At 33.1% G+C, this 24,353-nt stretch overlaps 3 protein-coding genes across 6 annotated transcripts in view; 2 read left to right on the plus strand and 1 right to left on the minus strand.

The window, feature by feature from the left end:
* Cht2 (Chitinase 2) overlaps window positions 1-13,098 on the plus strand; it is a 38,798-nt gene extending 25,700 nt beyond the window's left edge. For both annotated transcript variants that reach the window (XM_070633679.1, XM_070633680.1), the window contains exons 4-7: window positions 10,697-10,928; window positions 10,998-11,010; window positions 11,224-11,840; window positions 11,905-13,098. In XM_070633679.1, the coding sequence (XP_070489780.1) occupies window positions 10,697-10,928; window positions 10,998-11,010; window positions 11,224-11,840; window positions 11,905-12,238 (1,196 nt within the window). In that variant the 3' untranslated portion in view covers window positions 12,239-13,098. The remainder of the gene's footprint in view (window positions 1-10,696; window positions 10,929-10,997; window positions 11,011-11,223; window positions 11,841-11,904) is intronic.
* Window positions 552-2,497, plus strand: LOC139085591 (apyrase-like). The gene is made up of 2 exons (XM_070633678.1): window positions 552-721; window positions 834-2,497. Exons 1-2 carry the CDS (start codon window positions 609-611, stop codon window positions 2,341-2,343), a joined length of 1,623 nt encoding a protein of 540 aa, XP_070489779.1. The 5' UTR covers window positions 552-608; the 3' UTR covers window positions 2,344-2,497.
* A 7,734-nt stretch (window positions 13,099-20,832) lies between the features above and the next one.
* LOC139085616 (putative uncharacterized protein DDB_G0286901) overlaps window positions 20,833-24,353 on the minus strand; it is a 197,964-nt gene continuing 194,443 nt past the window's right edge. For 2 of the 3 annotated variants that reach the window (XM_070633706.1, XM_070633708.1), the window contains one exon: window positions 20,833-24,260. In XM_070633706.1, the coding sequence (XP_070489807.1) occupies window positions 22,025-24,260 (2,236 nt within the window). In that variant the 3' untranslated portion in view covers window positions 20,833-22,024. The remainder of the gene's footprint in view (window positions 24,261-24,353) is intronic. The other variant, XM_070633707.1, reaches the window with a different exon arrangement.

Raw genomic sequence — 24,353 nt, forward strand, 5'->3', positions numbered from 1 at the left:
GGATCTCGGGATTTATCGGGATCGGGAAAGCCCAGAAAATCTTGATTCCGATCCTGATAGTGAAAAAGCATAATTTATCACCATTAAAATTATATCATAAATGAAAATTTGTTTCATAATTCCAATAATTTTGTATCATCTGCGCTTTGAAGTAAGCGCAATGGTTATTGCAATCGTGTTGAGTATTTCTATCGAAAAAATATTGATAATGAAACGTTCCACTCAATTCTGAAAAATGAAACATTTTCAATCCGTATCATAAAGCACTTTAAGCACAATAAATCTATTTGACCACTGAATAATCTCACGAGTTACTCGGAAGTTTCTCGCAAGTTGCTCTCAGAAGTAGATCGAGACACACTCGAAGGTCTTCATATTATTTCTGACCTTTACCAACTCTCCAACAGTAGTTTACAGCTTTACTTCATTCATTTAAGTCTCATTATAACGGTAATATAACTTTATTATCATACCATAAATTCAATTGTTGTTCTTATCTTAATAGACGTTAATTGGGTGATTAGATTTTAAAATTTTTACCCCAAATATTATTTCATTCGCATCTTAATCTTCATACAGTTCGGTTGTGATTTTTCGGATCATTAAGAATGCGTAGCTTAATATATTTTGCAACAATAATTATTGCACTTTGGGGACAGAATGCACATTCACAGGAAAGATTCACATTAAGTATTATCCACATCAACGACTTTCATGCAAGGTGAGTGACTGCGATGTTGATAGAAATTCAGCCATCAATCATAGTATTGTGATTTAATTTGTGATAAAACGCAATTTTTTTTTAAACATGGCTTAATTTTTGACATTTTAAGATTTGTGGAAACTAATCAAAATTCGAATGATTGTAAGCCTGATGAAGAATGTATAGGCGGATATGCGCGTGTCGTGACCAAGGTAAAGGAACTTCTTGCAACCAGAGAAAATCCCGTTTATTTAAATGCTGGTGATAATTTTCAAGGTACTTTATGGTACAACATTGGACGATGGAATGTCACAAATCAGTTCCTTAATATGCTACCAGCACATGTTCAGACAATTGGAAATCATGACTTTGACCATGACATTGACGGTGTTGTTCCATTTTTAGAACGCACTTTAACACCTGTTGTTATCGCTAATATTGATGATTCAGAGGAACCAACATTTCAAGGTAAAACCACAAAATCAGTTGTACTCACAAGATCTGGTCGTAAAATTGGAGTAATTGGTGCCATTCTTAGAACAACAAATACAATCGCTAAAACTGGAAAATTGAAATTCTTTAACGAAGCCCAAAAAGTCAAAGAAGAAGCACAAAGATTAAAAGATGAGGAAGGTGTAGACATAATTGTGGTTGTATCACATTGCGGTATAGAACGTGATATGGAGATTGCTACATATGGTGGACCAAATATTGATATTATTGTTGGTGGACATAGTCATTCATTTTTATGGTCTGGAGATGATTTGCCAGCACTTGACACCCCAGCATTTTCATATCCACTAATTGTGAATCAAACTGACGGTCATAAAGTTTTAATTGTGCAAGCATCAGCATATACAAAATATGTTGGTGATATTAGACTTCATTTTGATGAGAATGGAATCATCCAGGAATGGGATGGAAATCCTCATTATATGGGAAAAAATGTCATTCCAGATCCTGAAGTCCTAACAGCTTTAGAGCCATGGAAACAAATTATTGATGCCGAAGGTGACAGAGTCGTTGGAAGTTTACATTTTAGAGCTTCTGGTTCTGGATGTTATAGCGGTGATTGCTTGATGGGTTCATTACAAGCCGATGCAATGGCTTATGCAGCATTCGATGAAGATGAAGAGGAAGGTGCATGGACATATGCAACCATAGCAATTACAAATCCAGGAGGTGTTCGTGGTAGTTTGATGCCAGGTCCATTGACATACTCAAATTTAGTCACAACAACGCCATTTGAGAATACAATCGATAAAATGGAAGTACAAGGAAAATACATCAGGCAAGCACTTGAATTTTCGGCAAGATTTGCAAGTCCAAGCATTTTACAGACATCAGGAATCAGAGTTGTATATAACATGACAAAGCCAGCATATTCTCGGGTTCATTCCTTGAAAGTGCTATGCAGAGTATGTAAAGTGCCACGATATGAAGACATTGAAGATGACACATGGTACCGAGTCATGCTTAACAATTTCCTTCTTCAAAATGGCGACAATTTTGCAATGTTAAGAGATAATATGCGTAATCATCAAATTGGACCTGTCGACATTGATGTATTAACAACATATGTTGAGGCACAATCGCCAATTACATTATTACCTCCCTATGGACGCGTATCTTTCATATAATATGTAATATCTGATAGACATTTTTACAACCTATTGTCAGTAATTAATTACAACTACAAATGTGATTGATATGACTTTTTTTTTACAATTCATTTGTTAAATAAAATAAAAATCACTGATGAACAAGATAACATGCAGTTGAAGCACTTGAAAATCATTTTTTATTATACGTAAATTTAATAGCAAATACGAGTTTTTTTTTATTATTATTGAGTTGCTTCTGGATTGATTTTCAATGTTGCATGCCTGAACTTTTTTACTCTCGACATCGACTATAGTAGATTTATTTCCACTCTGTGAACTTTTTTTATAATCTTTTTTTTCTAATGGGAAATCCATCATCATAGATGTTAGAATGTCTGAAAGGTAGGATGTTGAAGTAGGAAAAAAAAGAACAAAGTAATCGAATGCACATTTCCGAGCGACACATGTGAAGAAGGCTTCGTCATGGAGCTTTTATGGCTCTGTCGAGGAGGTTTTTAGTTTTCGTCGCAGAGCTTTTAAGGCTCTGTAGAAGACTAAACCTCATTTACTAATACTAAAGGGAAGCTGCCTATTTTTGGTATTAGCTCAACCTTATGGACGTCAAACAGAGACGGCTTCCATTTAGAATGAATAATAGAGGCTCTGCAACAGAGCCCTTATGAGCTCTGCAATAGAGCCTGTTATGAGCTCTGCAACAGAGCCTGTTATGAGCTCTGCAACAGAGCCTGTTATGAGCTCTGCAACAGAGCCTGTTATGAGCTCTGCAACAGAGCCCTTATATGAGCTCTGCAAAAGAGCCCTTATAAGCTATGCAACAGAGCCTCATGAGCTCCACGACAGAGCCTTATAAGTTCCACGCCGGCCATCTTCATTTATGTTGTTCGGGATGCAACATCGATATATACAAATTTCGTTGAACCTGTTATTATTATTCCTGAATAAATAAATTTTAAACGTACCGTAATCTGCATACAAATCCCTTCAATCAACATTTCGAAATGCAAACAAAACGGTGAACAAAAATCAAACGTGATGAATAAAATTGCAAATTGATGACGAAAAAAAAAGAAGTAAAAAAATCAGTTCTTTTTTTTGGGGGATATATGTCGCCATTCTTTTTCAATGGATCACTGAATGTGTGTGTTTTTATGGGATGTTTTTTTGTTCATTCACAATGTTGATGTCGCTATTGTACTGTATGTACGTTATGGGGTAAAATCACTGACACTGACATGACAGGTGATTTTCATTTAATATGCAAAACATTTTTTAGACTACACTTGTCTCATGTTTCAGGGATTCAACTCATAGATTTCCTTGCTAGTTTGCATTCTAAAATATAAAAAAAAACAGATTTTTTTTATCTCATTTCCTATAAAATATTTATGTGTATCACAAACATGCATACAGAAAGTGAGTATATGAGATTGTCAGAGACACTTAAAGCCTCTAACAAGAATTTATTGTGGCTGCCACAGTATTTTCACACAGAAAATATTCTTGAAATGTCATTGGAACTGAGTCGATTGGATTTTTAAATTTTTCAAATTGTTTTTCAAATCAATTGTACGAATTTTTTGGTTCTGCCGTCCACAAAATTGTACATTTTCAATTGTTCGACAAAATTCATTCAAGTTTTATCAACAAATGTTTTATTTTATTTTCTATGGATTGATTCTGATTGACCGATGAAAAAATTCTTTGCGGGAAATCATAGAAAATGCATCAGACTGAGTCAGGAGTGGGCAACATGTGTGCCACGACATGCTAGACATGCTAGTGTGACGTCAAAAATGTTTGAAAATGTCATGAACGGTGTGTCGTGTTTGGTTTCGGTCGAGGCTTACAAAAAACAACTTGTGTGTCGCGACATGCTAGTGTGACGTCAAGAATGTTATAAAATGCCATGAACTTCGTGCCGTGTTTGGTCTTGGTCGAGGCTTACAACCATGCAACTTATGTGGCGCGACAAGCTAGTTTTACGTCAAAATTTTTTGAGAATGTCATGAACTGTGAGCATTGTTTGGTTATGTCAGCAATGTGTCACATCTTGGTGCCTCAAAGAACAAAAGGTTGCCCACCACTGTCCTAAATAAATGAACAGAAATTTTTCCACTAAATACAAGTGCAGCTTTCAATTGTTCTCGTAAAACTACAATTTTAATGCATGAAATGAAAATTCCATCCACAATAAACACAACAAAATGACTGTAAAGCAGCGAAAATGTTGATTAAAAACTGATGATGGAAAAATTACAAGCAAATAAGCATGAACAACATGAACATCATCTACCTGCCATTTTCCCGACTCTATTCCTGTTATTGTATTTGTCTGCTGTATTTTCATTATTATCATAAGAATATGAAAGGAATCTACGAGCTGTGAATAATGAAAAGTCACTTTTTAATTTTCCACGATAACAAAAAAAAAAGATGAGAAGAAGTACGCGGAAGAGGAACAAGCAAATAAAGTACAGGAGAGAGGATTCTTTTTAATGAAAAACTAGAGGAGAATGAAACCTGTACAGCTGTACAAAGATGGGAAATTGCAGATATCAACTTGCATTAATTTTACAATATTAACAAGGCAAAAAAGCAGTGGCACAAGAAGATGAGAAAAAAGTTTCATTCCTTTGTAGATAAAAGATTTAAATACTTTATACATTTATTCATTTTCCTTCTTTTCGTTATCAAATTATTAAATTTTTTTCTTGCTTTTTTTTTTGTGTCGTGAGAACAAAAAAATGGACTTTCTATGGAAGGAAAAATGTATATTTTAATACAGTGGTGGACAACCTGCGTGTCGTGGCACATTAATGTGTCATGAAAATGCTATGAACCGCATGCCGAGTTCTGTTTCTTTTGAGGCTTACTCCCGAGCAACATAAATGAAGAAGGGTCCTCCACGAAACCTTAAAGCCTCCGCTAAACCTCTTTTATTAACACCAAATGGAACCTGCCTTCAGATGGCGTCCATATTGACCAACCAAGGCATCCCATCAAATCCACCAGGTTCCCCACCCCTGACATAATATGACAAGCACAAAGATGAAAGCGAAAGAGGAGTAAAAGACCTCTGATAAGCAGCACAAGACCTTTTAGCTTCGTTTAATATGTTAATGAGAGGAACAAGTCATGCTGTATCTTTCAAGATGTTAAAATTTAATTGTACAAAGGAGATGAAAATTTGTTAAGGAAAGAAAAGAAAAGAAAAATCCTTGGCAAAAAATTTATTCGCATTTGATTAATTTTAAAATATTTCAATTTTAATTCAATTAAAGAATTTCTGGATGTTTGGGGTGATGGAATGTTATTAATGGAATTGGATTGATTGGAAAGTTGAAGGACTTGTCTAATGAATGACTCTTAAAAGCTGTTAAAATGTTAATAGCATCAGTTTATATTAAGCAATGTCGTTTTAAAAAGGACAAATTGTCAATTTTCGCGAACTCTGCATGTTCACTCAAGGAAAGAAGCTGTCGATAGAGATAGTGCCACACTTTGAATTGGTAATTGCCAAACGGTAGCCAGCGATAGAGCCAGCTTCAGGAACCGACTGAGGGATGCCATGGATCACACTTGATCTGTACGGCCAGCGAATGAATGAATGAATGTTTACTGGCTTGGTGCCGGATGTCAGCACAGCATCTTTGATTTAGAATTGAGTCTGGGACTGACAGATTCATATTCATAACATTTGATGCTCTAATTCCAATTTCATAATACTAAAACACACTTAAGTGACACAAAGCAGGAGGAGAAGTCCATACGGACTTTACATTGACTTTGAACTTCATGTGACTTACATATGGCTCTCAAATGAAGCATTGTGTCGGTCTGTACCGTATATATGTACATTATTAGGTTATATTCTAGTTTTTGTGTAACTTATTTGCTTTCGTTAGTCCTGACCACCACAATGTGTTCGTCAGGAGAACTCGACAGGAGAAGGCTGATTTTGATCCAATTTTAAGCCAAAATGTGATTCACTGCATCATGCTGCTCGGGAGTTACATATTCACCCTAACAGGCAAGATCATGCTTTTATGGTAAACAAAGAGCACTACGATACCTAAAAGCGACCCCTATTTCTGTTAGGGTTAACACCAACTTAGTAAAAGTTTGTCAAAAGCCCACAAAATGCTACTCAAGGGAAAGGCAAAATATTTAAAATATAAACTAGCTCATTTAATGTATATATGCATACATACCTTACGTTCATGCATAAAATTGTATTTTTCATGCAATAATGCTTCCACAGTGTTAAAGTATGAATGTGTACTTAAGCAACTGTTAAATGACAATTCTGGGTTAAGTTTTAATTAAAAAGTCGAGCATCCAACAAAAAAAAATTTTTTCATCACTCTCGAAGGCATTTATGCCTGCCACATTTATATCCATCACAAGCTCCTCACTCAATTCACAATCTTAAGTGACGAAACATTTATTTCACTACAAAAAAATAGATATAATTATTAATTTAAAAAGTCAACGTCGTTGTCATTGTCACTTTGAACAAAAAAGAGTGAAGAATATCCTCGAGGTGAATAGCATTTGTGAATAATAAGGCGCTTAGCTGCTATATATATATATTTAGTTTTTGTATGATGAAATTTATTACCGCTATTCTTATCTACAACGGAATATCTCTGACAAATTGAAATTTCTCAATGGTTTTTTTGCATAAACCGATAAAATTATAAGGATTCGAGTGATGGAGTGAGAATGAAAATTTTGTGTGCTTAATGTTACATCGCATTAACTGAAACGAAAGGGGTAAAGAAGAAATAAAGAAAATAGTCATGGGGATATGAAAACTGTAAGTGATAAAGTTTCATCGAAATGGGGTTGAAGGCAGAGTTGGTAATTGACTGATGACAATTGGTAAGACCCTGTGGAATATCATCTACTTTTGGCATCCAACGGCGACAGTTGGCAATTGCCATCGGCTGCCGCCGGTGGGCAAAAGAACTTTTCACCGGCAGCTGGCCGTGGGTCGTTGAGACCTACGTCCGGGCTCCACCGATAGCCGTTGATATCTAATACTGATGGTCAGACGATGGTTGGTGAAATCTACGATCGTTGACATCGACGACAGTTGACATCGACGACAGTTGACATCGACGACAGTTGACATCGACGACAGTTGACATCGACGACAGTTGACATCGACGACAGTTGACATCGACGAATGCTGAAACCGACGACTGTTGACACCGACGAAGGTTGACATCGACGACAGTTGACATCGACGACAGTTGACATCGACGACCGTTGACATCGACGACCGATAACTGGCGATCGACCGATGGTCAGTGACACCTTTCATCAACTGCAGTTGACTGCAGATTATTGAACAAAGCCAAAAAATGCCCGAAGACAGCCAAGATTCCCAACTCTGCTAAAAACTAGAGAATGAGATATGGAGGATGAATATCTATTGTTGAAAATGTTTTTCCACATTCCAAAGACGCTTCCAAAGTTTTTTTTTCTGTTCTAAACAAAGAACTCAAAAAAAAATCCTGCCAGATCCGCGATTAATTGCCGCTTGCGCGAAACTGCTTTTTTTGTGCTACTGCCTATTTTCAACGCTTACAATATTGATATAAGAATAGAAAATATTTTTGGAATTGACATTGATGTTTCAAGCACTTGATATCGTTTACAGCACAAAAATAAAATTTGTGATAAGCAATCTGACAAATTGCTGAAAAAAAAAAGTATCGTGGCGCTTCATAAATTAAACTTTGAAGGAAGTGACAAGAACATTTTTACGCTTAATTAAATTTCTGATTCATTTACACAATGAATGGAGCTATTTGATTATATAATTTGGATAATTTTTGTGAATGGATTTAAGAATTAATCGGATTTTGTAGTTTGCAGAACAATTTGTCAAGCTATTGTTGGTATTGGATTATGATATTCCATAAAAATCAATGCTTATGATAATTTATGATAAGATTAGTTTAATCTGATTAATATAATTTCAAGTTTGGCATGATAAGATTAAGGTAGAAATCAAGGTGATCCGACAATGAAATTTGTTGAGATTTTTCTGACTAAATTTACTTTTTTATTGTTTGTAATGGAAGGTGAATGACTTTGAAAATGTTTTTCTCGTAAATTTTCATGCTACTCGTCGAGGATTGTAAGCTTATTACATTTATAATGGACTTATTATTCAAAGGGGTTTGTTCATTTTTGACGTCTTTGGGTAATGATGTGAAGCATAGGTCGTATTTTCTTTGCTTTGCGCTACATGAGAATCCGCAGAATATGTCAAAAGCAACCATATAAGAATGAAACTGTCAGAGCGAATGTGAAACTTTTGTAGTCGAATGGTTAAATAACAGACTTCATCTCTATATGACTATTTTATGAACACCCGAGTTCGATTCTTATCATAAACTGCATCTCTGAATCAATGAATTAATAAGACAGAGAATGGGGTCTTGATCGAGACTGGGACCAAGACCGGGAATAAAACCGGAAACCTAGACCGGGACCAAGACTGTAACCGAGAGCGATCTTTCTGATGCTTTATTCTTACATGTTGAGTTTGGAGATGGCAGGATGTAAACCTACCTATTTCTATACTGATTGTAGAGTCTATCATCCTTGAGGCAGGTTTGTTTAAATAGACTCTTAATCTTTACTTTCATGGACATATCCCGGCAAATAGCGGTACATTTAGTAGCAACAGAGAACTCCCCGAGAAATTATGACATTTGGTCAGCTTCAGAGCCGTACCTCGGTTTCCCTAATTCTTAATCAAGACCCCCGTGCAGATAAAGAGCACGACCATGAGTGTACTCACAAAATTGAGCATGCTCAATTATAAAGATTAAGCATACTCATGAACACGCTTATTTAGTTGAGAATGTTCATTCTCAATTAGGGACCAAGATTCGAAAAATCTCAAGAAAGACAGTCTTGCTCTTGTTCTCGAAAACCTCCAATTAGAACATTCAAATTTCAACAGACATCATTTCCATACAAATCTCAATTTTTGAATAAGAGAAATAATTTTTACAAAAATAATTTCTATGGACTTTAATGGAGAGAACAATGAACTTATTAATATTTCATTTTATTTGAAAAACATCACAGCAAAAAGCTAAAAGCGGATGTTAAAAAATTTCTGAAAAAGTTATAAGCGGATATGAAACGAAAAAAAAAAAAACTTCAAAAATTCCTCCGAAAGTTTACAAAAATTTTATAACAAATTCCATCAAAAAGCTTACAAAAAAATTTCATCAAAAGCATAAAGCTTAAAATTTTTTTAATAGAACACTTCACACAAAAAGGCTTTTGAAACACAGAAAAAAACGAGAACTTTTTTGTGGGGGTCATTTGTAAATGATGTCAATAAAGACATTCTGTTGAATTGCATGGGATATAACTTTAATGATACAGTTCAAATCCAGAGTTGAAAAACAGACACCTATGATAGGCGAAAACCGTTCAATTTCTAGGTAATTAGTGTAAGAAAAACCATACAAATTATCATGAATTTGTATGGTTTTTATCTGTTACAGGTGCCTGATTCGCATCTCTGGTTCCTGTTTTTGCAATTCTGATTCCTGCCTTGCAACTCTGGTTCCTGTTTTACAACCCTGGTGACAGTCAAAAACCGTACAATTTTCTTACAAAAACCACACAAATTATCAAGAATTTTTATGGTTTTTGCCTGTTACAGGTGCCTGTTTGGCATCTCAGGTTCCTGTTTTGCATCTCTGGTTCAAAACCATCCTGGATGTTACCTAAGCACTAGACATCACAAGTGAATGACCCATCTCACAGCAAATATTCTCCATTCTCAACTATAACATCCTTTCCCAATCTTCTCGTGTAGTTACAGGAAGAGCTGCAAAAAAGCTCTCGTTTTTTTATGTATATAGCTCATTCTTCCATTTATGTATACATCACCACAAGACGATGAGATAGAGTACAAAACTCATAGCTATTGTTGAGAGACAAAACAACCGTAAGGCGAATATGCAGCAAGCAGCATCCAATACCAAAGAAAAAAAAAAAGAAAGTTCTCCACAAAGTTAAACAAAAGTCGTCATCAAATACAATAAAGAAATTATTATGCACTTTAGTGAAAGCGACCAACCGAAGGATGCAAATGTTAACGCTTCTTCCTATCTATTGTGCTTGCTTTTTTTTTTGAGTGAATGTGATGTTGAGTGTTTCTTTGGTTGGAAGCTATTTTCCTCACATTATAATTTTTTTTTGTGTGTGTTTGTTGTGCTGATAGCTGGTTTTATGCTTCTTTTAATAAAAATCATATCATAAAAAAATGTTGTGGATATAAAAAAACGACAGCAAAAATATTTAATGTAATTTATCTCTTCAACAGATCCATGGCAAGATTTAGAGGATGGCGGTGGAAAGGCAGGCTTTAAGAGATTGACGGACTATAAGAGAACGCACAGGCACTTGAAGGTTTTGTTGGCAATTGGCGGATGGAATGAGGGTTCAAGAAATTACTCAGATATGGCAGGTGATCCGACCAGACGTGGACGTTTTGTGAAGCAGGCAGTAAGCTACATTAAGCAGCACAATTTCGATGGATTAGATCTGGACTGGGAGTAATCTCGAATATATTTTAAATTTAATTGAATTTGTACTTATTTAAATTTTTTTTTATTTTTTATTAGGTATCCAACACAGGTGAGATTGAGTGCAATTAAATAGGGGTGCTATACTTCTAAATTAAGATTTTAAACTAATTTTGACTAAAATAATCTAAATTTATCCACCCCTACTAACCCATTCATTAATTCAACAAATGTTTCCGGTTAACCTTTTGTGGCTAATTTTTAAGATGAAAAATTTTTACAGACCAAAAAAAAAACTAAAGAATTTTCCTATTTCCATCTACAGAGAGGCGGTTCACCACAAGATAAGGAAGCATTTGTACTTTTAGTAAAGGAACTGTCTGCAGAATTCAAAAAGCATAAACTTTATCTTAGTTCAGCATTTGGTGCTGGTAAAAAGACAATTGATGCTGCATATGATGTTAAAAAATTGGCACCATATTTAGACTCGATGCACATCATGTGCTACGATTATTTTGGTGCTTGGGATAAAAAGATTGGCTTAAATGCACCATTGAGTAACGACAATGAGCTTAACGTTGAATACTCAATTGATTATTTCATAAAGCTTGGTGCACCGCTAGAAAAGCTCATGTTAGGATTGCCATTTTATGGACGTACATTTATAACAAAACAAGATGGAAATCTCGGTGATGAAAGTGACGATAAAGGATTTCCCGGACCATATACCCGTGAGAATGGCTTTATGGGTTACAATGAAATATGTCAAGCACTTAGCAGCAATGATGGATGGAAATCACAATGGGATGTTGAATCATCCGAAGCATTAGCAAAAGTTCAATTAAATAATGAGACACGTGTCGTGTCTTACGATTCACCACGTTCAATTGCTAATAAAGTACGTTATGCAATGAAAAAAGGTCTCGGTGGTGTAATGGTCTGGTAAGCTGGTGTGTCTGATATCAATTTTCATTCATAATTTATCAAATATCTTTCTGCATTTAAGGTCGGTGGATACAGACGATTTTTTGGGCGAATGCGATTATACGATAAACTTTGATACATTCAAAGATTATAGGACGGAGCCCAAAGTAAAATTAAATATTCCAGAGAGAACCGAAAAGAATTATCCTTTATTAAGGACACTCAATGATGCAATTGCCATAACAGTCGATGAGTTGAAACAGGAGGCGGATCTCATCAAGGGAAATGAGATAGATGATAATAATAATAAAGATCAAAATAAGACAAGCAACAACCCTTCAAAATCGTCGACCATACTTTCGTGCTTCTCGTTAATCGCTTTATGTCTCAGTGCTGCTTTCATGAAATTACTGTAAAAAATAAAAAGATTGAAAACACTTCGAAGTAGCACATCCTTTTTAAATATAATTTTTTTCTTTTATTTTTCTTACAATTTTTTTTTTATTATTTTTTCTTATAATTTTATTTTTTTGTTTCCTTCTTTTTTTTATATTTTTTCATAATAATAATAATAATTTTCTTTATGCTTTTTTATTTCATTCTTTAAAAAGGAAGTGAAATTGAATGAAATAGAAACTTTTGTGTATACACCTAAAGTCTACGTGAAACGGAAGGAAAAAAATGAAAATAATGTTTAAAGAGTAAAAGAAAAATTTAATTTGATGTAAAAAAAATTTGAAAGAAAATCTGTTGCTTGGAAGCATTAATTACTTGCTTTGTTCGCTTTCCTCAAACCGAAAGACAGAGGTGAATTTTGGATTTTTTTTAATTGTGCAGCTTTAAAATACGAGTAAAAGCTCATTGAGAATTCTCATTGAGAATTATTTTTGAGAATTCTCAACTTTATGAACATATTCATGAGTATTTTCATTGTCTGTTCAGGATAGCGACTCAATTACATGTACATCACCCTGATTGGGATAGTCACTCTCTGGCAACTACTCTGCCTTGCTCGAGTATTTTAAAAGATTGTTTGAATTTTAAACAAATTTACCATTTCTTAAAAAATTATTTAAAAAGGACACGATCCTCAATAACTACACCTCTGGCAATAACAATGAGGCGAAAAATATTCTGTGTGAATAATTTATGCTTCAAGCAACATTCTTCCTTCTTACTTCATGTTTTTTTTTATTTTTTTATATATATATTATTTTTTTTGTAAAGTGAAGAAAAAAGTTAGAATAAAAAATTTTAAAAATTGAAAGAATAAAAATTGTTTTCTGTGTCGAACGAATCAATATCCTTATTTTTTCAGATTTAACACAAAAATCTTTTCAAGCACAAACTTTCTTGTTCTGTTTCATTTCTCATTGTATTTTCTCTTAAAATTTATAACAATCACTTGAAACTTTTCAGCTTTTCTACAATTTTTTTTACTTTACTTTATTCGCTCTATTTGATATCTCGTAAAAGAAGAAGAAGGAATAAATTTTCATTTCATAAATGTAAGAATTTTTCTTTTTTTTTTTTATCAATTTTTCTTTGAATATTGTCTGTGCCTCAAATCTAATTAAATTAATTTTTTATTTCTTCATATTTTTTTATTTTTTTTTTGATACAATTTTTTTGTTCACATTAGTTCCTTTTTACACGTTTTTTTTTGCTAAATAATATCTAACTTAATTTATTGGAAGAAATTTTTAAAGGTTTAGTGGAATGTTGATGGTTGTATGAACTTGATTTGAGTTTTTTAATGATCAATTTGACACTTTTACATGAATTTACGCACTTGGCGTCGGAAATTAGAAAGTTAAAGCCTGCTTTAGACAACATCAACTGAAGATAATAGACCACAATTGATCTGTGCGTTTAGCGATGTAAGTAGCAGAGCTCGCAGTTGACTCAAACTTTATATAGAGTCGAGTCGATTTGAGTCGACTTTTTCAAATAAAATCCGACTCGATTTCGATTTTTTGGAAATTATTTAATAAGATTGACAAATAATTAGGTTCACTTTTGTGATAATTCTCGATCATAATTAGAATTTACCCAAAACAATGATCCCTGAAGCTTAATATAGTGTAATGCAGTGTCGCGAAACCAATCCGAATAACATAAATCGATTAATCGATCCAAAATCCGTCACCTGACTTACTTGACTTATGTCTGAGATGATTTAAATTGAATCTAAGCCAAGTCAGAATTCAAAGTCAAGGACTTTTGTAAAAATATTAAAAATTGTAGTGTTATGTGAATGATATCTTAAAAATCACAATTTTTCCGAGTTTCATGATAAATTCTGATCCTAGATTCAGATTCGACTCAGATTCTGCTTTAGTTCGGTACCATGCCAGAGTCACTTCGGCCTAGTGCTTGATTTTTAACGATATTGTTTGAATTTATACTCTAGGTTGGCTCAAATTCAATTTAAATCAGGCAGCATGCTAGGATTAAACCGGTGAAGCGTCAAACTTTCGATAAATTTATCAATTTGTGCTTTTTTGATTAGAATATCAGCTCTATCCTACTTTAATACTCAACAAGCTTTTCAAAAATGCCTTCATTTCTTTAACATTTTCTTTGAATAAATCAATTTAACATAAAACATATCTCATCATAATTTCAAAAAATTCCAAAAATAAAGCTTGTTAAACATCAAGGTAGTAACAAGAAAAAAAAAATTTTTTTCCGTTTGCTTTTACATCTTTTCGAATGTAAATAACCTTGTAGACTAAAAATACAGATTTTCATGTTTGTCAAATAAAGATTGCATCATAAAGCAAAGTTCTTACAAACATCCACATCCACATAATAAATTTTGGATGTAAATAAAAAAAATTAAGAAAAAAAAGATTCATTTAAAATTGACAATTAAGCGTATATCTACTTAACATTAATATCCGTCTATTAAATCGTACATTAATTCTGTTTTTTAAGAAATTATTTTCAACTAACATAAAAAGTTTTGTATAAATTATTCACATAGCGAGATCTATTTTAGAAAGGATCCCATTGCGTCCCTTTTTGCTGCTTTCAACAGTGCTTAAAAACATTTAACTGAATGTATAAAAATCTCATCTAAATTTTATTTTTTGGGACTTACTTTTTATGAATAAAGCAATTTTTTTTCTTCATAATTTCGTACACAGTTCTGTGTGTCTTATGATATACACGCAGTTAGTCAAGGCAAATGTTATGCCTAACAAAATGCATAATTTTCTTATCCAAGTAATGAAAACTTTTTTTTTTTCTTCTGCTCTCTTCTTGATGGGAAATTATCATAAATTTTTTTCTTGCCAACAAGCACTAGAGGGGGCTGTTTATGAATGATGTTCATACAAAAATGTTGGACTTTTCTGGTTCTACGGTTCTATGAAGCAAGCAAATTTGTTCTGCATGATTGTGTCAAAACGAGAGAATTTTGAATTCAAAATCACCCCCTGTTACTTGAATACGATACTGGGAGTTATACATATTCAGAAAACAGTTGCGTGGGTATAATTTAGACATTCTCAAGATTCATCCTAAAGGAGACAAATTGACATTAAATTTCTACAGAAACAGTCCTGAGAAAAGTTCAAAATCCAACTTTTGATCTTTCTTTAAGCTGAATTATATTAAACTTTTTACAAGCATTTACTAAGTTTTCTAGATACCGAGAGCAAGTCGTCCTTTTTTGATCTTGTTCCTTGTCAGTGGATGTCAGGTTTTTTGTTACAACCTAAGCTTCACATAGCAACATTGCTGTTGTCTAACAGAAAAAAGCATAATTCTGAATAATGGATGAATTTCGGCCGAGTGGGACTCGAACACACGTTCTATCATTTTCGGATGCATGCTCCTACCACTGAGCTATCAGCAGGTATTTGACCAAATGGCAAAGTGCCATATACAAATTATACAATATATGTTTTCCCTTACTGCTTTTCTCACAATGATGTACCATTGGTAGGCCATTACAGGAATCCCATTCTAACAAAGGCTCTAGTTCGTAAGTAAGTCTTAGTAGTTCGTTGTTTCAGTAGAACTCTGAATCACCAGTGTGTATCGGTGCATACATTGAGGACCATTGCCCCAGGCTGTATAAAAGCCTGCAACTAAAGTCACCTTCCATCCCTTAAAATTCAACATCATTAATAAACAACTCCCAGGAGAAAACGGAAAATATATTTTTTTTAAGTAATGAAGAAAAAAACGCTTTTACGATAATGATAATTTTTTTCACTTCCATCTTTTCTTTTTTGGAATAAGAAAGAAAAAAAAGAAAAAAATTTAACTTCCTAATTGCTTTTCCCTTAATCTCCTCACGGTGCTTCGATACCATAGAGTCGAAAAAGAAAGAAAAAAAAATAAGATCCAAGTCGACTCAAGCCAAATAATAAGGAACGAGAAGAGAAAAGATAAAAAAAAGAATGTCGAGTGAGCCGTAGCAATGAGGAAGACATTGAGACAGAGGAAGAAAAAAGATAATGAATAAGAAATGGCAGATGAGGGGTAGGATTTCATTCCATTACTTTCATTGTCCCGGAACTAAATGGTAATTTATTAATTAATTTGCATTTCTCATGGATGAAAGTAATGTAATTAAATTGAAACATCGAAAGCGTTTTCATTAATTTCAATGAAACTTTTTTGTTTTTTTGAAAAAAAAAATGGTAAGGTGAATAAGTAAATAGGCAGCATAACGAGGGGAGATCTTTGGAACATTTTGTCAGATTTTGTTGCGTCAAATTTCGGGTACGGTTGTTATTTTCGGAAGTACCTTAAGTGAAAATATGACACTTTTTATGAATTAAATTCCTTTCTTGTTGTTTCTAGGAACAGGCTTCAGTGGATCGAATCGTTAATGGATATTTCTTTCTTTGTATTCTTATGAAAATGGAAGGTTATATTAAATCATAAATTTATTTTTGCTGACACAGCTTTCGTTGCTAAGACATTAAGGATTCGAATTTCGGTGAATAAAACTATGGAAATATTATTTTTAACAGAATAAATAATCTTTATGTTGATACTGAAAGATTCTGAATGGGTAATTCAATCTTGGAATGGTGTCCTTAGATGTGTTTTGATGCAATAATTCTTATTATGTGAGTTGAAATGGTTGAAAATGAAATTGAATTTTGTGTGAAGTTGTGGTGTCTTAAAAGAGCGGAATTTGGGATTTTTAGGTGAAATTGTCAGTGCGTGGGTTAGGACTCTGTGGTCGAGTGGTTGGACTTACTTAATTCCTGGAATCATGCTCCGATGTGGAGCTTAGATTTCTACAAAAGGTCTTTCATCTGACTCTGTTGATGGCCTTATCACAAAGTTTGTACAAATTGAGTGGCTGGACAACATACTGAAAATCTCTATCATTCTTTGTTAGTGCGTGGGCTCGATTACCACCAGAGACCAGATCCCTCAATGTATTTTATAGAGTGTTGTCGATATCGATAACGATTTGCACAATGCTCAAGACGTTACAGAAGTTAAATTCCTTAAAGATTTCATACAAAATTCAGCAAAATCGAGTTTAATAAGAATTCTGTTCGAGATTCTGATCAATTTTTGATTGAAATTTCTTGAAACTTAGACAATTGACTGACATTTGTCGACAATATTAGAATCGAAGGTTGAAGTCAATTCAAATTTTATATGGAGTCAAGTTGACTTGAGTTGGCTTTTTCATACAAAATTTGAGATTAATTTGAGTCCCTGCTTACATCCAAATATTTAAAAACTGAATTTTTTGGCAAGTTTTAGATTTAACTTTGAAAAAATTTAATTTGTAAAGTCATGAAAGACAGATTTACAGACTATAAGTCGCATGTCGAACTTTACAAACCAGCATACAATGTCAAAGAGGTTCTAAAATGTCGGTAGTGAGATTTTATTCCCAAATTGAATTTCCAACATTAATTATAGACTTTTGTTTTAATATTTATTCATGAGATGAATTCAATCGATAATAGTTCACGGAAAATTGAGGAGTTACAAAATCTACTTTACATGACCAAATTTTGCTTGATTTTATCATAATATAATGATTAAAGAGATTAGAGAGACTTGGAATCTCAGCATTAAATGTTTTTTACATAATTTCATTTGAAAGAATTTGAAATTAATTCAAAAAGTTTTTTAAAATATCTGACAAAATTTGCCTAAACTTAAAAAAATTGAAATTTTTTTATAGCTATAAAAAATGAGAGTTTCAACTATTTCCATGCTCAACTAATATTTATGTATATTGTTATTTTTGCGAGCTTAACAATTTACATAAAAGGATTTCTTTGTAACAGAATTAATGAACAATTCTCTTCCATGAATTTAAATTAAATAATGGATTCTTCTTGTTATTATTTTTACTTCTTTTTTTATACTTTTCATTCAACTTCTTCATTCTTCTCATTATCATTATTGTTATTATTTTTATTATTTTTTTCTTTTTTTTTCATCTAACAAAAATGCTTTTTTTTTATTTATGGTTCTGTTTTTATTCCATTTCGCTTCTATAATATACATGTAAGAACTAAAGAGACTTGCTTTGTAAGTTACAGGAAAAAGGATTGTGCCTTTTAACTACGTTGAATAACAAACATAAAAAACATTCAAAATAATTTACATAAATTGTCTACGAAGTTATCTCGTGGAATAAAAGTGAGTCAAATGATTTAGGATGCTTAAAATTTGTTTAAATATAGTTAAAAAGTGTTTTTAAATTATTTGGTTCTGAGCTTTCAACTTTTTTTATGCTTTGTCTGCCTTCATTATTTTCAATTGTTGTAGTTTATTATGTAGGGATTGGTAATTTGCGATGCGTGAATTATTGAGGGGGTTAATTGTTAGTGATGTCCATCACAATATTGATTGTTCTATGGATTAATCACTTAACTAGGAGTGTGTGTCTTGTATTTAGTCCAATAATTGGGGACAAGTGTGGAGTTCGACTTTTTAGAAGGGGTTTTCATATAGAATGCTAAATTGGAGTTGGAGAGGGGTTGCGGTGTCTAACTTTCCCCACTAAACACTCTTGATTCCATTCTCAATCTAAAATTTTGAATTCAGAGTTCGAAGTCGAATCGAATTTCATATAAAGCCAAGTCTAGAGCTCGAAGTCGACTCAGACTTTGTGTTCAATTCGACTCGACTCCGGACAAAATCCGAGTAAACTTCCAGCTCTAAACCGAGTAAAATTTGAGACCGATTTGAGATTCGGATTTAAATTCTCAAATTTTACTCGGCTAGAGCTCGAAGTTGACTCCGATTTTGTCCGGAGTCGGGTCGATTTGAGCTGACTTTTCCACTCAAAATTCGAGTCTACGTCAAGCACAGAATTTGATAAAACTTCACTACCCTCGTTCCATATCTCCTCACCTTTAACCCCTTCAACAAATAAACATCATATCCGAACCACCCCCTCCTCCCACTTATTAATTATAGACTTTTGTTTTAACATTTATTTATCATGATTTATTATATAGCCGATGAATGTGAGATGAATAGGCAATCGATTCGTAAAGTTCACGGAAAAATTTAATTTTGAAATTAAACATTTTTTTTTCAATCATAAATTAACATAAATTTATCGACTTTTACTCGAAGTGCTTGTCTGAAATTTTCGACAATTAAAATATTATTGTTATTCTATTTAGAGGTTGGTGTGTGCTTTGATGTTGATGTTGATTGAGGGGTGATGGATGATATTTTAGGGAATTTTATGCAGAATTCTGGGTACAGAAAATTATATTTTTGAGGTTATGAGGATTGAAAACAGAGTCTGGTAGTCCATCGACCGTTAAATTTGAGTGAGAACAATTAAAAATCTTGAAAATATGTTGAAACTAGCGTTTGGAACGTGTGGTTGAAGTACGTCGGCATGACATCGCAAATCGGGGATCATACATCGTCCCCTGAATATACCTCAACTGCCAACTCTGCCCAAACCCTTCAAAATCTCCAAAAAAGCTCAAAATTAATAAAAACGTGATTGATTTTGAATAAATCTAGCCTATCCTTTGTGATAAGCCAAAAATAAGCTATTTGCATAAATTTAGATAGCATTTTTGCATGTTACATAAGCACTCACATCCCTTAAATATTCAACAACCCTCATTGGCCTAGAAAAATCTTCATCTCAATAAAATGTAATGATAACTTTACATAAAATATTCATTATTTTCGACCTTTCATTTTTACTTTAACAATTTTCAGGAATCAAAGCACCCATCAAACCTTTCCCATTTTGAATATCTTTAAACCTTCACAACATCCTATAATGTTTAATCAAATTCCTCTATTACAGGTATGAAATTTCTTTTATCCTTTATAATCTACCTCACAATATATCCCTTTATTTATTGAACCCTTTTGAATGATAATTCTAATATCACATGTTACGTGATAGAATTTTATAGGACACTCATGGAAATAATTTAAAAATTTAATTTTGAAATTTAAAATTTTTATAGAAAATTAAAAAACTTTTAACGTTTTGAATTTTTTAGATTTTTCAAATTTTTAACTTTTCAACTTTTTTGAAATTTTGCAACTTTCAAAATTGTTGAAAATTTTTAAATTTTTCTAATTTTTTGAACTATTTCAAATATTTTGAAATTTTGTTATTTTGCAAAATTTTTTAAATTTTTTCAAATTTGTAACTTTCAAAATTTTTTCAAATTTTTAACTTTCAAAGTTTTTTAAAATTTTTAACTTTCAAATTTTGCAATTTTCAAAATTTTTAAGTTTAGAATTTTTGAAATTTTTTTTTCAAATTTTTAAAATTTTTAAAATTTTCAAACTTTTTCAAATTTTCAAAATTTTCAAGATTTTTAAAAATTTTGAATATTTTTTTCAAATTTTTTAATTTTTAAATCCTCAATTTTGAATAAATCACTCAAAGCGAGAATTGGACCCACGGCGTGTTGGTAATTACTCAGTACTTATCCCCCTAGTACCCCATAGTAAATTTTCAAATTTTTTTCTTAATTTTTAAAGTTTTTTAAAATTTTCAAAATTTTCCAATTTTTTCCACGAGTGTACTTTTAAATTCTCTCGAATCCCATCGGCAAAAATAAACGAATCTAGATAAATTTCTCCATAGTAATTTACATTAAACTCCCCCAAATTTACCTTTACCAATCCCTGTCATCATTAAGCCAGCAATAAGCGAACAAAGCTAAAAGCGTCAGCAACCAAAAAATCATCATTAACGATATGAGTTGAATATTAAATCACATAGAAAAGGATAAAATTCCTCCTCATTGACGACGTCAAAAAAAAAAGTATTTTTAACTAAATTATGAACTAATTAAAAGTTGATTCATCATTTTGTTGTCATCGTCGTTCTCATTTTGTGTGCAATTTACAAAGCCTTGTTTATGGAATTGTTGTTGCTTTTGATAAGGGGGGAAAATGAGGAGACAGTTGAGGAGGTTGGAGGATAAATTACCAAAAAAAAAGTTTTTTTTGCCTCTAATTCATCACTTGTCACATCTCAGTTCTATATCAAGCTCCTCGTCGCTTCAATGAATGAGTTTTAATTTTATTAACCGAAATTTTTTTAATTTTCTTTCCATTGCCCCAACCATCATATCTAATTATGCTTAATTTGTCTTTGATACAATTTCATTATGTTTGAGAACTTTGTGTACAGTAAAATTAAGGAATGGAATTATATTTATCAGAGTGTGGCTTTCTCAAAGACAACCGTTAATTTTTTTCAATATTCAAATTTTTTTTGACCGTTATTTTTATTTTTTTTTCGTAACGGAAATTTGTATTTTAAAATAAGTTGAGTTCGAAATGTTCGAATTTTTCGACAATCTAATGCCGAATTTTGAGACGGCCTTTTTTCAAATATATCCAAATAATATTCAAATTTTTTTTGACCGTTACTTTTGTAACGGAAATTTGTATTTTAAAATAAGTTGAGTTCGAAATGTTTGAATTTTTCGACAATCTAATGCCGAATTTTGAGACGGCCTTTTTTCAAATATATTCGAATAATATTCAAATATTTTTTGACCGTTATTTTTATTTTTCTTCGTAACGGAAATTCGTATTTTAAAATAAGTTGAGTTCGAAATGTTCGAATTTTTTGAAATTTGAGTCAGCCACACTCTGATATTTATGCATGAGAAAAAAAAAAGTCGAGTAGTCACAAAGACAGCAACTAGAGATGATTATGATGATGAGCACATCTAAACATTAATTTCATCTCACATACGTCGGTCATTTCCATTTATCTCAGACCACTCCTTTTGCTTTTCACTATTTACTACTATGTTACTATTAATTACATCATTACAGTCTTGTTTCTGCTTATGGTGAGGACTCGGTGTCATATTAGTGCCATTATTTGTATTCTCTGGATACAATAGACTTATGTCATTACCACTAAGATTTTGAATAATTGCGCTGATATTTGTTCCGAGATTTTGTCTCTTAATCGGTGTCGCATTTGTGCTTTTTGTTGTCGATGCTGTCGTTATTGTTGGTGTACTACCATGCGTATAGTGAATTGGCGATGATTTATTATTACTATAACTACTCGACGATATTGACGATGATGAAATGTCATGATTTAGTTCATAATTCAATGTCAATGGTGTCGTCTCGTACTGATTTGAGTCCTTAATTGTCTCATATTGTGCATCGGCTGACAAGAAGATATCTTGAAGATTTTTTGTTGATCTCCGATGAGCTTCCTGACTTTGTTCATTGTATGGAAATGATGCAACAAAGTTCTCCTGTTGATGTTGATAGCCATCGACTGCTGGCTGCTTATTATTCACCGGATATGATTGAAATGTTGCAGTTGGCGTGGCTGGCGAGAGATCTGTAAAGTCAGTTTTTTCACTCGAATCAATTGAGCACATACTTTGTCTTGATATATCCTTCTGCATAATTGATGTTCGTGGTGCGGGTATAGCCGGTGGCTGTCCATTATTGTTGCTATTATTATTAGTATTCATTTGCTTATTTCCCGTCTTTTCAAAATCTTCAGACACCATTTGCGGAAATGGAAGTCGACTACGTGTCGATGGCTCACGATTACCAAACCGTTGTGATAAATATTCATCAGCATCAGCTTTATCAACATTCGGTATACGACGTTGATTTGCATCTTCATAATAATTGTCATTTTTAACTGAAATATTACAGCAGCTACTGACATCAGCAAAATACACTTCCGATTCACCATTAATCTCTGCTTGTTCAAGCACGTCTATAGGTTGAAAGCCTGTATTCTCAATTCCCAATTTAGCTCGACGAACATTATTCGCATTATTACTAGGATTAATAATATTATTATTGTTACTGCTACTACTGCTAGAATTATTACTAGAATTATTATTATTATTATTTATATTATTATTCAGTTTCACATGTTGTGGCGTTGGATTCATTGATGACGCCTCCGTACTCGGATGTGTTGGCTCATTATATTCATTTTCCGACACCTCAGACTGATTGGTTGAGTCAGCTTGAAGATTATTGAAAACATTTTGTACATTTGCTCTTTGTTGGGGATTATTTGGGCCAATACTCTTATTTGCAGCAATAACATCTGCTCGCTTTTTCGTTTTACGTGTTGGCAATGTATTTGAAAATCTATCACGTGGACCACCGTCGCTATCGGATGGCGTATTTTCATAATTTTCTTTACTTTTAAATTGCGCTTGTCGTTTAATTGGATTTCTTTGTGGCTGTTGTTGTTGCTGTTGTGGCTGCTGTATTGGTTGTTGATTTTGTACATTTGCTTGTGTACAAAATTGCTCGGAATGACTATCCGTTGCTGATGATGAATGCTGTTGATGACAATCGAGAATCGGTTGATTCGGTGAGATATGTTGTTCTATAATATTTTGATGGCACATATTTGGGTGAATGTATTGATAGCGACCACGTCGTGCTGGTGAATTTGGATCACTATATGGTGGCGGTGGTCCCCATACGCCATATGGTCCAATTACACTATATCCATTTTGTTGTGATACAGAGCCGTTATCCGGTGCAGCACCATTTGAGAATCCATATTGTGAATCGGAACTTGAGATGGGCTGATGAAATCTTTGACCAGTTGGTGATGTGGTTGGTGGCTGTGATTGAGGATTTTGTGATGAGGGATCGACATTTCTTTGCCATGGCATACGTGGCCAATTCCATGAACGATTTCTTTGGTTATTACCACCTGTTGTTCCTATCCGATTTCCTTCATCACCCGGATTAGGTGAATAAAAATTTCCAGATTGTGCTGCCCAAAAACGACTATCAGCATCCCATGTGTAAGGAATGGCTGCACGATGTGCATGACATTGTTCACAGCATCGACATGGACCGCCACGTGGTGTGCCAATAATAGCCGGTCCAGGTGGTGGAAGTGGTGGACCAGAATATAATGATCTACATCTGAGTTCTAATTGTTCCCAATACATCTTCTTACGTTCATGACTGCACGATACAAAAAATATAATAACAATAAAATTAATGTAAAAAAAGGTTCAATATAGCTTAATAACTTCACATCATATGTGTTATTATCTC

The sequence above is a fragment of the Chironomus tepperi genome, unplaced genomic scaffold, assembly GCF_022539635.2.
Source record: "Chironomus tepperi strain 1889 unplaced genomic scaffold, CSIRO-AGI_Ctep_v1 contig_74, whole genome shotgun sequence".
NCBI classification, from domain to species: domain Eukaryota; kingdom Metazoa; phylum Arthropoda; class Insecta; order Diptera; family Chironomidae; genus Chironomus; species Chironomus tepperi.

What these genes read in the sequence shown, in the direction of transcription:
- LOC139085591 (XM_070633678.1), top strand. Translation starts at nt 609, where the DNA reads ATGCGTAGCTTAATATATTTTGCAACAATAATTATTGCACTTTGGGGA. An exon ending in ATCAACGACTTTCATGCAAG is followed by an intron (nt 722 to 833) that starts GTGAGTGACTGC and finishes TGACATTTTAAG; the next exon opens with ATTTGTGGAAACTAATCAAA.